Raw genomic sequence first — 18,107 nt, forward strand, 5'->3', positions numbered from 1 at the left:
TCCCAATTCTAAAGAAATTTTGCTTCCTGCTTCGAAGCTTGAATTTGAGAATAAAAAACCTGAGAGGGTTCGAATGCTTCTTGTCAAGGCGCGACAAGAGGGAGAGGGGGAAAGAGTGTGGATGAATCATCAATTGTGTTGGGAGAGAATTAGGGAACTTTGATGAGGAAAGGAAGTTTGTGGACAAAAGGGTTGGAGCTCTTCTTCGTTCTTCAAGTTGTGGTTCATGCATGGATAGCTAGGGGAACGACTTGATAATTTGGGAAACGCCAAGGAGGCTTGTAACTTGCATCTCAAACAATGCCCCAAGTCTATACCGCTTTGGCTTTCTCTTGCTAGTCTTGAAGAGAGGACGAACGGGCTGAGTAAGGCAAATGCATGCAGTTCTTACCATGTCCCGGAAGAAGATCCCTAGAATCCTCAACTGCGTCTTGTTGCCGTTGGCACTGAATTGAGGCATGGCAATCACAAGGAAGCTGATATTTTGATGGCAAAGGCTTAATTTGCAGGAATGCCCCAATAGTGGTACCTTGTGGCTATTGAGATGGTACTGCGTACCCAAAGAAAAACCAAGAGTATGGATGCTCTCATGAGATCTGATCGTGATACGGTTTGTTGTTGCTGCTGTGGTTAGTGGACAAAGCTAGGGATTTATACTAGTTTGAACTGTAGCAGGGGAGAACCACAAGGATGTGGTTAAAAGATGTGTTGCGGCAAATCCAAAGCATGATATGAGAAATGGCAACCTGTTTTGAAAGCCGTGGAAAACGCTCACCAACCGACTGAAGCTCTCTTGAAGAAACTGGTGGTTTCTCTAGACAAGGATATCAATAGAGTGCAGCAAAAAATGGTAAAACTAATTCTTCAACTGGCTTCTCTTTTTTCAGAATTCAGGTTATGCCACAAAAGATTAATTTATTTACCAATGGCTTATATTGTTTCACTTGTTTTATTTTCAACAATTATCTAGCACATGTTGCTCCATTATGGCCTGGCTTTGCTCAGTTTCCTTCCTTTCATTTCCTTCATGAAATATATCATCAGTGATTTCGATAATGAAACTACCAGTATTTACTATTCATCAATTCTTTTTATTTTTGTTTATAATTATTTGTTTAATTTCAAAAAACTAAAATGAACACAATACTTTGTAAGTTTCTTTTTTATTCTTGCGAATTAGACAGAAAAGAATAGGTTGACTAGAAAGGTTGGGGGAATGATGATAATTTTGAGGAAATGGGAAGAAAGGTGTTTATGAAGGGAAGGGTGAAGTGGAACTTAGCAAGTACGGAAAGATTGAAGATATTGGTGGGTTTGATGGTACGTCGAAAGTGTAGGGGAACTGAGAGACTAATGGGGTTGGTGAGAAGGAGGAAAAGTCGAGGAGGAGTATCTAAAGGGGTGGAAAGCAACTGCATGTGAGGATGGGAACTAGGGTACAGGCAGGAGATGAACAAGTAGTAATTAATTCTGATGACACTGGTAATTAGGAGAAAGAAAGTATTGGGAAGAAGTAAACAGTGGTCATTAGTGCTATAGCCATAGTTTGTTCATATTGTAGCCATACGCCATTGTTCAAGCATAAAGTTCTTCAAAAGCAGGAAGAGCCAAAGTAAACTAGCAATCCAAAAGATAAGAAATTTGTTACTCTGTTTATACATTTTGTTATCACTGTATATGTGACTTATGTACTTGCTGACTGTGGTCTTTAACAGTTTGTTGATGAGCTGTCCTTGATGTGCCATCAATGCCAGAAGAGAAGAGTGACAAGGAGGTTCGCTGCAAAATATGTAACGGGAAAGGGATTTTCTGTTCCTTCCATATGGAACTGTCATGCATTTATCTGCTCACACTTATTCATTTCTGGTTGCTAACTTGTAGAAGATGTTAGATTTGTTTGACTAAACCCACATCAATTTATCTGAGTTTATCCCAGTAAAATCCAGAAAAGTTGTGATCTTAGATTTGATTTTGAAAAGACGGAGGGGGATAATGTGATTTCCTTAATGTTTTTAATTATACTAAAGGGCTTTGAACATTGAACCTGTCCTGATCCTAGTTCATCGCCCCACCCTCTTTCACGGCCTCCCCATTTGCACGAACCTCCCAAGGGTTTAGGTACCCTCTCTCCCGTCGATATAATATATATGTTTCTTTGGCTACTAGATATGTTAAGAAATTGCTCTAATGAATATAGTAATAACTGAGGCATGTGCCAACATAAAAGAGTGTACGGATCATCAACCATATATATATCCCCATTTTTTTTTAAAAATGGGGATCCCTCCCCTTAAGCAATTCCATATATATATATATATATATAGGATTTTTAGCCAAAATAGTCCATAAGATTTGCATAACACATCAATTTGGTCCCTGAGATGGAAAATCAATACAAATGGTCCTTGAGATTGTCTACCATCCATTATTTTGGTATTTTCGTTAAAAACTCCGTTAAGTGTCCCGGAGCTCTTGTTAGGAAGTTTGGGCAATTTTCAAAGTTTCGTAACTCAATCGTTTCTTAACCAAATTTGACCCATAATATATCAAAATGAAGATAGGAAAGTGTAGAACAAGATTAGACCTATTTGTAAGCCCAGTGGTTACCGGAGATGGCAGGAAAATAGCCTGAAAGGTGGCTGGTTGGCTGGAAAACTTGAAAATTAGCAGGAAATTGGGTAAACTTTAAACGTTCATAACTTCTTCAATACTCAACGAAATCGAGTGATTCAAAAATGAAAATCATACTTCTCAACGAGACGAAGAGAATGGTACCTTTCTAGACTCTAATTGGCCGTGGTTTGGCCGAAAAAAGGCTCAAAAGTGGCTAACTTGAGACCAAAACAGCCACTTTCGAGTCATTGTCTGGCCAAACCATGACGAGTTAGCTGTCAAGAAAGGTACCATTCTCTCCATCTCATCGGGAAGTATGATTTTTTTTTTGAATCACTTAATTTCGTCGAGTATTGAAGAAGTTATGAACATTTAAAATTTACCTAGTTTCCGGCAAGTTTTCCAGTTTTCCTGCGGACCATTAGCCTATCAGGCCATCTCCAGCCACCATTGGGCTTCCAAATAGGTATACTCTTGTTCTACACTTTCCTATCTTCATTTTGATATATTATGGGTCGAATGTGGTTAAGCAACGATTGAGTTACGAAGCTTTGAAAATTGCCCAAACTTTCGGCCAAGAGCTCCGGGACTATAACGAAATGACCAAAATAATGGATGGTGGACAATCTCAGGGACCATTTCTATTGATTTTCAATCTCAATGACCAAAGTGATATGTTATGCAAATCTCAGTGACCATTTTGGCTAAAAAGCCTATATATATCTGGAAAAAAAAAAACCTTTATACATATGGAGATATTATATAAATACTCCAAATCGATTATTGCCAGAGTATTTAGATCATTGGTGTGTCCAATTGACCATCAGATTGGGATAGACTTCTAAAACGCGTAAAGCTAAAAAAATAAAAGAAAAAAATTAAAAAAGAAGGGCAAGTGTAATGCATATACTGGAAGTCTGAGAAAGTAAAAAAATATATTTCGTAGTTGACTGGCCGCCGGCGGTTTATTTTCTGTTTATTGGCATGGTCTTTGAAAATTAATACAGCACTAAAAAAAAGTAGTTAAAATTTGAAAAACACCTTTTCAGTCACAGACTGCATGCCATGCAGCACGAAATTTTCATGACAGGAAAATTATTTGCAAATTAAGCACCATTAATTGGAGTTTATTTAGCTGAAAGCAACGGTCATCTTTCTTAAGTTTCACAGAAACAATCTAACAATCCCCCCACAACAACTACTCCATTGTGGCTAGGGTTTTGGTCATCAGAGAAGACTTTTTATATTCTCGTATTATGAAGAGATAAAGTTTCCGCAAGTTGATCAACTTTGACACCTCTGCATGCATATAGTCAGTCAGTCAGACTCATGGGATTTGGCTTTCAGTTCACACAATTTCCCAGTAATTGAGTATATTTAAGGCGATGTTATAGCTGATATATCCATTTGTGTTTATATCTGCAGCCACGTAAGCAGATGACATTGGCGGTTTGGCATATATTTCCCCCTAATTGCGGGACACGTATGTAAAAACAGAAGAGAACACTCTTTACACGATAAGCCAACCTCAACACTAAGTTAGGGATGATGACTAATTAACAACCACATTAAGCTAAAGCTAAAGAATTTCATATATATCACCTCAACCTTGACATAGAGTCTTGAGATAAGCCCAAATACAAAGAACCGCGTGCAGATTACTCATATTAATTAGATATTAACCATGTGTGAAACGATTTTTTATCAAGCATATTTTAACTACACTGAATAAGAATAATTGTATTTAGAGTAGCTATATGAACATGTTGAATAGTGAAATAAGTAAATAGTTGGTGATGCACATTATGCACATTAATTAGATACTAGCCACGTGTGAAGAAACTTTCTTACCATACATATCTTGATTACAATGAACAAAATTAATATATTTTAATTGCAGTGGCAATGTAGAACATGACATACGTGAATATATTAGTCGCGATGGGTGAAATATGTCTTTTTATTCCTTACAAAATTGCTTAATTGTTTTAATTTTATTGGTTTTACCTTCTTATATAAATGGTTTACTCTTGACATTTTAATTAATCAGATGCATTTTAAGTGTCTTTATTTATTTATTATTTTTGTATTAGACGATAGTAGCAGGGGAGGATGAAATTGAACTCAACACCTCGAATGCAATAATCTTCTTAACCAATTGAATTTTTCCCCTTAAATTTTATGATATTACGAAAATCTAATCATAAATATCCTAATATATGTGAATAGATTTTAGTATGCAATACTCTAAAAAAGCATAAGCAAGATACATGTGGAGTATGAAAGGCACTTGCGATTTATACATCATATATTGATTCACGCATCGACAATTATTTATTCGGTTTATTCATCCAAACATGAACATGCATCTATTTATGTAACATTTCCACTACTAAAGATGTATCAAAATGCAAAGTTACCAATTAATTACCAAGCCCAGATACTAGTTATAATTATCGTATAAATTTTAGTCCTTTTTTAAATTTATAATTGTCATTAATTAATTTCTCAGACTCTTTTTCATTGTTCTGGATTTTCTCTGCTGACTCAGGCTCATCGTGGATGCTTCATTTTTCTTACTATATAACCAAAAATACAGAGAAAGCAAGAAATTTGCCAGAATCTTCTAGAAGTTGAAGGTTCTAGGAAAGACACGTATGTGTGGCCGTCACTGCAGACTAGTTCTCTGCGTACTTCTTGCTATATGTAGTCATGCTTACATGGTCAGTTACGTCGTTCTATTTATAATCCATATCCTGCTAGCTATCTCCTTTTCACACCAAACCACTAATTAACCCATCACGAAACTTTTAAACCCAATATTTTTATTTCCTCAATTCCCCATTACTCTACTCTCCTCTTTGTTTTTAGAAGATTTCTTATCCAACAAGGAACAACGACTTTATTTTCACTATTCTGAATTGTCAACCACATATATCAAAGTCAAAAATTCATCTCACTGATCAACTTACATACCAACTAGCATACCCAACAATATTATAAATACCAAACCCCCTAAACCCAAAAAGTTCCATTCCTTTAATTTCATTTTTGATTATCCAATCATCACCAACATTCCAAAAAGTTCATGCCCTTTTGTTCAATCATCTCGTTTTACACAATCTCTTGTGCATGAACATGAAGAGAAGCATCACAGATATGAGAGAGCTTGATCACGGCCTAACCATGGCCAACTGTTTGATGCTACTTTCCCGTGGCATCAACTACAACGCTAATCAATATGACTCCTTCTCTGTCTCCCCTAACCGGGTTTTCGAGTGCAAGACCTGCAATCGCCAGTTCCCTTCGTTCCAAGCGCTTGGAGGTCACCGTGCCAGTCACAAGAAGCCCAGGTTAACCGGATCATCAGGAGAAGGAAACAGCAATAGTTCTGATCAGAGTCTGTCACAAGGTTCACCACCAAAACCTAAGACGCATGAGTGCAACATATGTGGCCTAGAGTTTCCTATAGGGCAGGCCTTGGGGGGTCACATGAGGAGGCACAGGGCAGCCTTGAGCGGTAGCAATACTACTAGCAATGTTCATGAGCGATATTCAAGTTCGAATAGTCTAAATCCTCAGCCTGCGCAAGTATTTCAAGTTTTGAAGAAGACGAATAGCGGTAGGAGAGCTATGTGTTTGGATCTGAACTTAACGCCATTAGAGAATGACTTGGAGACTCTTCAGCTAGGGAAAGCAGCTCCACTTGTTGGGTTTTTGTAATTATATATACAGAGATGATCAGTGCGTTAATTCATCGGCATGATTGTAATTAATCACGTAGGGTTCGCTGATGAGGTTTTACCACGACTCTTCTCTTTTTGGTTACACCGATAGGTCGATCCATCAGTATTTGTTCATTGTAGAATTTATATTTCTATAAGATATATCCCTTTGTTTTGTTATTGGTTTTTTATTTATTTGAGAAATGATTTCCAAACACTTTATTTCTCCTCATGCACACCACTCTTTATTTTTGACTTCTGATCGAATAAAGCAAAGGAAAAAACAGAAGATCAAAATAGACAGGAGTACGCATATGATCATTTCCCTATTATTTATGAAATTTATGAGTTTATGGATGAACAAGACAAAAGAAAAAAGGTATTGAGTAGGACGATCATTATCAGTTGATCAAAGCATGTTAATTTCCTCACATAATTTGATCGATTACCAGAATTACTTGGCCTGATCTCTTGAACATATTGATCAATGTGTAATTTCTGATATGAAAACTATTTGTACCATACTTGACAAATCCTGAAACTACTGAACACCGGTCAACGTTATACCGTCAAGGACTCAGAAGAGTTTCCCTCCAACCAGGAGGCCAATCATAGCGCGACATGTGTCGACATCAGAAGCCAATCATAGCGCAACACGTGTCAACATCAGAAGCCAATCACAACACGACACGTGTCAATGTCAGAATGAAACTAGAAACTCTCTTCTATAAATAGAGATCATTCTCTCACAATATTTCCTAATGTCATTTGTACTAAATCATTCACTAGTACTCACTAAAGGAGAGCTTGAACCTATGTACTTGTGTAAACACTTCACAATTAATGAGAACTCCTCTACTCCGTGGACGTAGCCAATCTGGGTAAACCACGTACATCTTGTGTTTGCTTCCCTGTCCCTATCTATTTACATACTTATCCACACTAGTGATCAGAGCAATCTAGCGAAGGTCACAAACTTAACATTTTCTGTTGTACCAAAGTCCTCACTGATTTTGTGCATCAACATTTGGCGCCGTCTGTGGGAAATGACACTTATTCCCACTCTCTTCAGCTTTGTCAAGCTGGTTTCCACCATTCGTACACTCTATTTTGACCAGGCATCCCTCTCCAACATGGGGAGCGAAGGAAGCCACAACACATAGAATGGCACCCCTCTTGCACCTAGTGCGAAGCAACGAAAGAAAGAAGGAAAGAGGGTTGCTCTTCAAGCTAAAGTCAATGAGCTAGAAGCTCAAAACAACAAGATAGCAATGAAGAATGAGGTCCTCCAGGAGCAGTATGAGAAACTCTTTGAGACGCTCCATGAAACTATGCGTACTCAAACATGCGAGCTTGTTGCCCCTATGGACATCAACCATCATCTGGGTGCCCGCCAACATGGAGGGTCACCTTCCTTTGACATGGATATCCCTGATGAGGAGCGAGCTAATCATCAAAACATTGATCAACATGAGACTTCTCTCAACCCAGCTGCTTCGACCCAAAGCAGGAGAAGTGGAGGAAGACACCTCCTTGCAGAAGGGTTGGAACAATCAAAAGCCATTTATCGTGACTGCCGAGACTTCCTAAAGCAACGTCGAGAGAATCCTCTCCACATATGCTCGAAGATCAATGACCCAAGGGTTAATGAAAGACTCAGTCCCCTCCTACGACCCAAGCCAGCTGCCAATCTAGGGAAGGAACGACATGTCCTAGAAGAACATGAAGGTACAGGGGACTCTAAGGTATTCCGACAGACTCGCCTTAGAAGTCAGTACGGCGAGTCCAAGGAAAAATCACATGCCCTTGCTCAAACTTTCCTACTTCCAAGAGGCGATGGAGACTTACAAAAGAAAATCCCAGTGGTACATGACTTCACTCAAGATCCCCTTGTCCTACAGCTCCTTAAGGAAGTAAACAAGTTGAAGGTCGAACGTCAAGCCGAGATACCTGACTGGAACCAACCCAGGCCTGGCCCTCTCACAAGGAGGATCCTCGACACCCCCATTCAAGCGAAGACAAAACAAAAGCTTGGTTTACAACTCTATACTGAAAGGGAGGACCCAATTAAACACCTTAACCTCTTTGAGTCCACCATGGCATATCGGATGCACACCGACGAAAAGCGATGTCTTCTCTTCCCCTCCACCCTCTCTGGCGGAGCTCTAAACTGGTATTGCTGTTTTCCACCTGAAACAGTAGACTCATTTGAGGAATTGAGAAAACTGTTTGTCTTTCAACACATCTTCCAGACCGATCGCTTGCATTCTGTAGATGACTTGTACACTATTCGCCAGAAGCCGGACGAGTCACTACGAGAGTATGCTGGTCGTTTCAGCAATGAGTATTCTCGCTGCGCTGAGGCAGATGACAAGACCGCCCTCAAGGCCTACGTGATTGTTTCTTTAAGTATATGATCAATGCCAACACTTGGAAGACTTACTCTGAGGTGATGGCACAGGCTTACAACCATGCTTCCGCCGAGGCAAGGACATATCAAGGGAAACCCCCCACAACCACCCCTTATCAGCAAGTAGGGAGTGGAAGCCAAATCCAACCAAATGAGAAGACCTCGACCTTCCAAACAGTAGCAGTGCCTCCCCCTACCTTACTTAATACTTTGCCAAGTCAACATACATATCAATCTCAGGGCAAAAGGAAAGATTTCCATCCTCACCAGTCTCATTTTAGTAAAATGAGTAAGGGACACTACCACGATAACCAAGGGTATCGCCATGATAATCCCCGACCCCAGGCAGTCAACACAGTGGGTCAAGCACGTGTTAAGACAGCCTCTACCCCGAGGTATGAGGCATACACACCTTTGAACGCCAGCATAGCACACTTGATACCGAAGCCAAAGCTAAGGCACCCAGATTACAAGCCCATGAAGAACACGGGCACTTTTTGCTGCTACCACGAGCATAACGGCCATGACGGTGAGAAGTGTATCACCCTTCGTGATCATATTGAAGCTTTGGCACGTAAAGGAAAAATTGATCAATTCCTTCTTCACCCTCCAAGGGGTAACTGTAACCAACGCCAGGTAAATGTGATATATTCCATAAGTGGTGGCATACCCATATTTAAATCTTCCAACAGGGCCATGAAAAATAGTGAACGAGCTTTAAGGTCTGGCCACCAAGTGTTTCACGTGGAAGACATCAGGGGAGGTAAGTATCAAAAGCCTAACTGGGATCCAATATGTTTCTACCCTGAGGAAGAAAGAGGTATCATCCACCCTCATAATGACCCACTGATCATGAAAGCTCACATAGCCAACTTTGAAGTACAACAAATCCTGGTAGACACGGAGGCTTCGGTCAATATCATGTTTGCTGAAGCTTTCAGGGCATTTAATGTAGCTGAACACTTGCTCGATTGCTCAATTTCCCCTCTGATAAACTTCTCCGGTGATATCGTGCAACCTTTGGGGAGCATACACTTACCTTTCACCATTGGTACAGACCCTTACACAGCTACCATTACCACTAACTTCCTGGTGGTTGATTGCCCAACGGCATACAATGTCATCTTCGGACGCACATGCATCAATGATCTCAAGGCCATGGTATCCACACATATGTTGTTGATGAAATTTCCAACCCCCTACGGCAATGGTTACATCAGAGAAGATCAACTTAGTGCACGATCATGTTACAACATTTCGGTCAAGCAACAACACCTGCATGTGCCCAAGAAAACTCTTTCTATACATGATCAAGTCATAAATACCAGCCCAGACGAAGCCAACTTGGATCTTCACGGTGGCAATAGTCAACCCGACGATCCTCGAGATGACTCTTTCACCCAGCAAGCACAACCCGGTGAAGAGTTGGAGAAAGTCTCTATCTCAAAATATTATCCGGATCGCATGGTAAAGATTGGCACCACCTTGTCACCATTCATTCGGTTGGCATTGATCTCGTTTTTGCAAAAAGAACACTGAGGTCTTTGCCTGGTCATACAAGGACATGCCAGGCATCTCTCCCGATATCATCTGTCATCGCTTAAGTATTGACCCCAAGACCACGCCAGTGAGATAGAAGCGAATATCTTATAACGCTGAACGATACAAGGCAATGAAGACAGAAGTTGAAAAACTCAAAGGCATAGGCTTCATCCGCGAAGTCAATTATCCAACGTGAGTAGAAGATGTTGTCCTTGTTAAGAAGAATCCGACCAATGAAAGTCTCCTACTCCAAAAGGTCTTGTGGAGAATGTGTGTCGATTACACCGACCTAAACAAAGGATGCCCGAAAGATAGCTTTCATCTTCCTCTCATAGACAGACTTATAGACTCTACGGCAGGGTGTGAACTCCTGAGCTTCATGGATGCTTACTCAAGATACAATAAATCCTCATGAACCCTCCGGACCAAGAACACACAGCCTTCATTACTGACAGGGGACTATATTGCTATAAAGTCATGCCCTTCGGCCTAAAGAATGTATGAGCGACTTATCAGAGACTGGTCAATTCAATGTTCGCCGAACAAATTGGGAAAAGCATGGAAGTTTACATTAATGATATGCTAGTCAAGAGCAAACATGCTGACCAACACATCACCAACCTATCTGAAACTTTCACCATTCTGAAGAGGTATCGAATGAGGTTGAACCCCAACAAATGTGCCTTCGGCATAGGCTCTGGCAATTTCTTAGGCTTCGTGATAAGCCAACGAGGCATTGAGGCTAATCCTGAGAAGATCAAAGCAATTCTCGACATGAAGGAACCGGTAACTTCAAAAGACATCCAGAGCCTTACTGGCAAAGTGGCAACCTTAACTAGGTTTATCTCTAAGGCCACCGACAAATGTGCTCCTTTCTTCAAATCACTTAAGGGAAGTAAGAAGTACATTACATGGACTGATGAATGTGTTGAGGCATTCAAGAACCTCAAAGACTACATGCGTAAAACCCATTTGCTCTCCAAACCTGAGGTTGGTGACACTCTCATTATCTATCTATCGGTATCGGCTTCAGCAGTAAGTTCCGTTCTCATTCGAAATGATGGTAATGTTAAACGGCCTGTCTACTACGCTAACAAGGCCTTACAAGATGCGGAGACACAATACTCCAACATTGAGAAATTGGCTCTAGCATTGGTCATGTCCGCTCGAAAACTTCGCCCTTACTTCCAAGCACACTCCATCATCGTGCTTACCAATCATTATCTTCGACAGATACTCCAAAGTCCTGACACTTCCGGGCGAATGATCAAATGGGCGATAGCATTGGGTAAGTTTGACATCTCCTACCAATCAAAGCCAGCTGAGAAGGGCCAAGCAATGGCAGACTTCATCGCCGACTTCACATATCTTGTTGACATTGTTTATATGCCTAAAGAAGTGGTTTCATTACCCTCGGAAGCTCAGAAAATATAACCAACAGCCCCAGCATGGAGTCTATATGTTGATGGCTCGTCCAACCAACAGGGTTGTGAAGCAGGACTAGTCCTTACGACCCTTGACAAAGTGGCGATTGAGTATGCTCTTCGTTTCAAATTCAAGGCGTCGAACAATGAGGCCGAATATGAAGCCCTCCTAGCAGGCTTACGTTTGGCCAAACACTTGGGGTTAAACGAATTGATATCTTCAGTGACTCCCAATTGGTGGTTAACCAGGTCACCAATAACTTTGACGCTAAGGATAGCTCAATGGCAGCATATTTGGCACAAACATAATTGTTGCTCAAGCACTTCCACTACTAGATCACCCAAATTCCTCGAGCGGCAAACAGTCATGCAGATGCTTTGGCTTGCCTCGCTTCAGCGGTGGAAGACAAGATTGGGAGAAAAATTCAGGTCGAATTGTTGGCAGCACCAAGCACCATGGCTGAGGAAGTGTGCAACTTACAACAAAGAGATAGTTGGATTACCCCGATTTATAGATTCCTTGCTCATGGCACCCTTCCAAATGACAAAGTCCAAGCTAAGCAGATTCGATACAAGGCTACCCGTTACTTGATCATTAATGACCAACTCTACAAGCGGGGTTTTAACCTACCATACCTAAGATGCCTTACGCCCGCAGAGGCAGAAACTGTCCTTCGAGAAATACATGAAGAAGTCTGCGGAGATCATGCTGGATCTCGATCCCTAACACACAAGGCTTTTCGCCAAGGATATTACTGGCCAACACTCCACCAAGATGTCATCAGAATATCCTGATTATGTGATAAGTGTCAACGCTACGCAACTATTCCTCACTCTACTCCCGAGCCGCTCACTCCTATGATCAGCCCTTGGCCCCTCGCTCAATGGGGACTTGATTTGATCGGCCCAATGCCTACAGGGAAGGGCAAGGTTCGCTATGCAATCGTTGCAGTTAACTACTTCACAAAGTGGGCCGAAGTAGAACCCTTGGCAACCATTACTGAGGAAAAAATAGAAGACTTCGTATGGAAGAACATCTTTTGCAGATTCGGCATTCCCAATGCGATAGTCACTGACAACGGGCGATAGTTCGACAACAATAAGTTCAAGATGTTCTGCTCTATGTTCAACATCAACTTATGTTTTGCCTCCCCAGCTCATCCCCAGTCTAATGGACAAGTTGAAGCCATCAACAAAATAATCAAGCGAACTTTGAAAACTAGCTTGGACAAGGCTAAAGGTTGTTGGCCAGAATTTGTACCCCTAGTTCTTTGGTCATACCGCACTTCGTATCGGACATCAACAAGAGAAACCCCATTCTCACCTGTCTTTGGTACAGATGCAGTTGTCCTAGTTGAGTTTGAGCAAGCAACGTTCCGAGTCCAGAACTACGTGCAAAGCGAAAATGACAAACAACTTACCCTCCACTTAGATCTAGTCGAGGAACATAGAAACCATGCTCACTTGAGGAATGTCGCCTACAAGCAGCGCATCTCCAACTACTGTGACTCAAGGGTCAAACCTCGTTCTTTCAAAGTGGGGGACTGGGTATTGAAGAAAAGATTACTCTGCGACAGAGTCCCAAGTGAATGAACACTTAGTCCAAACTAGGATGGACTGTTTGAAGTTGTTAGCATCAGTCGCTCTGGCTCCTACAAGCTTAAAAGCTCCGATGGCAAGACTCTTAGCCATCCATGGAACGCTAATCACTTGAAGTACTATTACAAGTAAACTCACATTGTACAAGTGTTAAGCTTCAGCCATTCAGCATCCTATGTAACGAAGACTGTTTGGCATGAATTCAATAAAGAGGTGATTTAGACAACTTGATCCTAATCCTCTTACATTCCTAGCAATGAAACACTCGGGTTCAAAACTTCAACATGAATGCTTCTAAAAACAAAGTATAAGTGTATGTCAACAAGACTATACAAATAAATGAACAGCTTCACAGTATATTTGTTCAATCATACATTCTAACACATTCATACATAAGCCAACTGTGCTTTGAAAGGGTTCAACATATTTTGTCTCATTCGACACTTGCTACAATGTGCCTAGACACCTTGCCCTTATTCTCACCAACCAAGTGACGAAATGTGAAGAATGAACTAATCTTCATGCCACCAACCAGGTGATGAAATGTACAACCCGTACTCTCCTTCATACCACCAACCAGGTGATGAAATGTACAACTCGTACTCTAATATCATTTGGCAACTTGCCACTCATGCCACCAACCAGGTGAAGAAAGAACTCATCTTCATACCACCAACCAGGTGATGAAATGTACAACTTGTACTTTCCTTCATGCCACCAACCAGGTGATGAAATGTACAACCCGTACTCTAATATCATTTGGCAACTTGTCATTCATGCTACCAACCAGGGGAAGAAGGAACTCACCTTCGTACCACCAGCCAAGTGATGAAAGCAACTCACCATTCATTCCACTTACCAGAAGACGAGTGGTACAACTTGTACATGTGAACTCCTAGCAATCATAAATAATAAAAAAACCCTCAAGCTTGACAACTCAACTAGAGGAACACTTATGCCAAACAAGATTTATAGTCACCAACAAAGTCTTATTGCAAGCCAATAGCAACTTCAGTGCATGGCATACGAAGATCAAGCTATTCAACTCTCTTGCATCTGCTTCAAACATTTCCCCTCTGTAACAATGCAAACACTACAACTCGTAGAAAGCTTCACACACTCTTGATCAAGACAGTGTGAAGCAAATCCAATTTATGGTGCTAACAAGAGCTTCATCAATAGATGGCAACCACAATTCTCAAAAGCTTCACACTCTTAATCAAGACAGTGTGAAGCAAAACCATATTATGGTGCCAACAAGAACTTCATCAATGGAGAGCAACCACAATTCTCAAAAGCTTCACACACTCTTGATCAAGACAGTGTGAAGCAAAACCAATTTATGGTGCCAACAAGAGCTTCATCAAAGGAATTCAACCACAATTCTCAAAAGTTTCACACACTCTTGATCAAGACAATGTGAAGCAAAACCAATTTATGGTGCCAACAAAAGCTTCATCAATGGAGGACAACTACAAATTCTCAAAAGCTTCACACTATCTTGATCAAGATAGTGTGAAGCAAAATCAATTCATGGTACCCAAAAAAAAGCTTCAACTCCAAAGCTTCACCTACAAAGCTTCAACTCAAAGCTTCACCTACAAAAGCTTCAACACAAAAGCTTCACCCACAAAAGCTTGACTCACAAAAGCTTCACCTACAAAAGCTTGACCCACAAAAGCTTGACCTACAAAAGCTTCACCCACAAAAGCTTGACCCATAAAAGCTTGACCCATAAAAGCTTCACCTACAAAAGCTTCACACTATCTTGATCAAGATAGTGTGAAGCAAAATCAATTCATGGTACCCAACAAAGCTTGACCTACAAAAGCTTCACCCACAAAAGCTTCACCCACAAAAACTTGACCCACAAAAGCTTCACCAACAAAACCTTCACCTACAAAAGCTTGACCACAAAAGCTTGACCCACAAAAGCTTGACCCATAAAAGCTTTACCCACAAAAGCTTCACCTACAAAAGCTTAACCCACAAAAGCTTCACCTACAAAAGCTTGACCCACAAAAGCTTCACCCACAAAAGCTTCACCTACAAAACTTCAACACAAAAGCTTCACCTACAAAAGCTTCATACTATCTTGATCAAGATAATGTGAAGCAAAATCAATTCATGGTGCCCAAAAAATCTTCAATCTCAAAGCTTCACCTACAAAGCTTCAACACCAAAGCTTCACCTACAAAGCTTTAAAATATATATATATATATATAATTTTTTTTTTCGGAAATTCGAAAATTCAAAAATTCGGAAATTCAAAAAAAAAAATTTGCCTAGACCTCCTCTTCTTTAGGCCTAACAACTTTCATAACAAATATATATGAAGAAGGAGTTTTGGGCTACCACTTAAAAAGGAAATGCCTCATTCGTCAACTCCCTCGACCGGAAACTTGGGGGACTCCTACCATATGCTACTGCACCTTGATACTCGGAAGTCTCACGACCACTCAGTGACTTAGATTTTTCAAGTCTCCAAACGAGAAGTTTTCCTCACTCGATAAAGTAAGGGAGCACTACCTCAACCTACATGCTTCACTCACAAAGTTTCAACATACAAGCTTCAACAAAAGAAAAAATTCAAAGAACTTAGTGAAGAAGGTCTTGGTGTATTTAACACAATACGTTGAAATGAAGCAAAGCTTGTTTATTGATATCTCCGATAAGTTACAAATATGTACATATACATGAATCAAAATAAACAAACAAGAGGGAGCCTTCACAAAGGTTGCTCAGGAGAAGTCTCAGCAGTCGGCAGAGCCCCAGATCGATGAGGCACCAGAGGGTGATTATTCGGAGCCTCAGTACTAGGCAGAACCCCAGAAGGAGGAGGCACCGAATGTGATCATTTGGAGCTTCATTATGCGGTACAGCCCCAGAAGACGAATGCAATAAATGCCTTTGGAACAAACCCACAAACCTCTGATGATCCAGTAAAATCTGATTATCAGATTCCTGCAGCTGGTCAAGCTTCCTCTTTATGTTTGTAGCATAGTCATGTACGAGTCTGTGCAACTGTTTATTCTCATGCTTGAGCCCTCTGATCTCCTGTTTGAGACTTATCACTTCAGCTCTAATTATTCAACTTGGTGGGTTCGAGCAAATAGGTGTTGGGCCATATTAGACACAGAACCTGCACACTGAACACTGAGAGCCAGAGAATCCTTAACAGCCAACTCATCAGACCGTTTGGAAAGTAGTCTGTTATCTTTGGGAGTAAAAAGGTTCCTGGCCACCATCTCAGCAGTCATATCATTCTTCATCACAAAGTCCCCAACGGTAAGGTGACCAGTAGGGGATAAGAATGATGGGCGCCATATGTTGTCTTCAGAAGGCATGGCTGCATCTTCACCAAAGTTCAAGTCAAAACGACAGTCGGATGGACCAGACATTCTCAGAAATGATGAAGGAGAAATGAGGTGCAATAAATCTCTGAAGTAAGGGGAAAATTCCTACAAGCAATAACTCTCTGAATGTACTCCTTGCACACAATTGGTGCCCTTATAAAAGAAATGACAACAGGGCCGTTGATTCAAAAATCGAAGTGGCACCACTATCTGGATTCCGAAGAGGCATCACTCTCCGGATTCCGAAGAGGCACCACTTTCCACACGCAACATCAGCTCCTCGGGTACCACAGATAACTTTTCCAAAGATCTCTAACAAAGTTTAGACACATAAATTTTGAAGGTCCAGCTACCCTACTATTACCTACAAAGGTAAAGGAACAGCACCACTGCTTGATAACTAAAAAGTCCCAATGTGTGTTAACCTCTATGCTCCGTGGCAAGGCAGACTGGTAAAAATGCCCAACCTTTACTCACATTCGAGAAAACACTCCCAACAGGATTGCTTTCTCAAAAATCGAAGAGGCACCGTTCTCTGAATCTCGAGAGCCAAATCCCCGACAGGATTGCTTGTTCAAAAATTGAAGAGGCACCACTCTCCGAACTTCGAGAGCCAAATTTCCTTGGATAAAGCTTGTCTGTAATCTTCACACGCAACATCAGCTTTCCAGATACCACATACCATTTTTTCAAAGCACTCTGACAAAGTTAAAACATGTGAAGCTTGCAGCTCCCACTACATTACTATGACCAAGAAGGGTAAAGGAATAACATTATTACTTGCTCAAAAATCGAAGAGGCACCACCCTCCGAATCTCAAGAGCCAGACTCCCAACAGGATTACTTTCTCAAAAATCGAAGAGGCACCGCTCTCCGAATCTCAAGAGCCAGACTCCCAATAGGATTACTTTCTAAAAAATCGAAGAGGCACTGCTATCCGAATCTTAAGAGCCAGACTCCCAACAGGATTGCTTTCTCAAAAATCGAAGAGGCACTGTTCTTCGAATCTCGAGAGCCAAATCCTCAACAGGATTACTTGTTCGAAAACTGAAGAGGCATCGCTCTCTGAACTTCGAGAGCCAGATTTCCTTGGATAAAGCTTGTCTGCAATCTTCACACGCAATATCAACTTTCTAGATACCACATACCACTTTTTCAAAGTGCTCTGACAAAGTTAAAACACGTAAAGCTTACAGCTTCCACTACATTGCTACGACCAAAAAGGGTAAAGGAATAGAATTACTACTTGTTGTTAGGGAGACTTCTATAGACAGGCAGACTTGCAAAAATGCTCAACCCTTCCTCATATCTGAGAGGGCACTCCTAACGAAACCTCTCGAAATATTCAGCTTTCTTCCCCCCCCCAATAATACCTATGCAAACCAGCCACACCAGAGCAAGAGTATCTCATATCATCAGGGTTAAAAGCAAGAGTATC

General features: G+C 41.0%; 1 protein-coding gene across 1 annotated transcript; it reads left to right on the forward strand.

The window, feature by feature from the left end:
- Positions 1–5,619: 5,619 nt before the first annotated feature.
- On the forward strand, positions 5,620–6,518 carry LOC126621550 (zinc finger protein ZAT12-like). The gene has a single exon (XM_050290105.1). It carries the CDS (start codon positions 5,746–5,748, stop codon positions 6,334–6,336), a length of 591 nt encoding a protein of 196 aa, XP_050146062.1. The 5' UTR covers positions 5,620–5,745; the 3' UTR covers positions 6,337–6,518.
- Positions 6,519–18,107: the final 11,589 nt, after the last annotated feature.

The sequence above is a fragment of the Malus sylvestris genome, chromosome 1 (assembly GCF_916048215.2).
Source record: "Malus sylvestris chromosome 1, drMalSylv7.2, whole genome shotgun sequence".
NCBI lineage: Eukaryota > Viridiplantae > Streptophyta > Magnoliopsida > Rosales > Rosaceae > Malus > Malus sylvestris.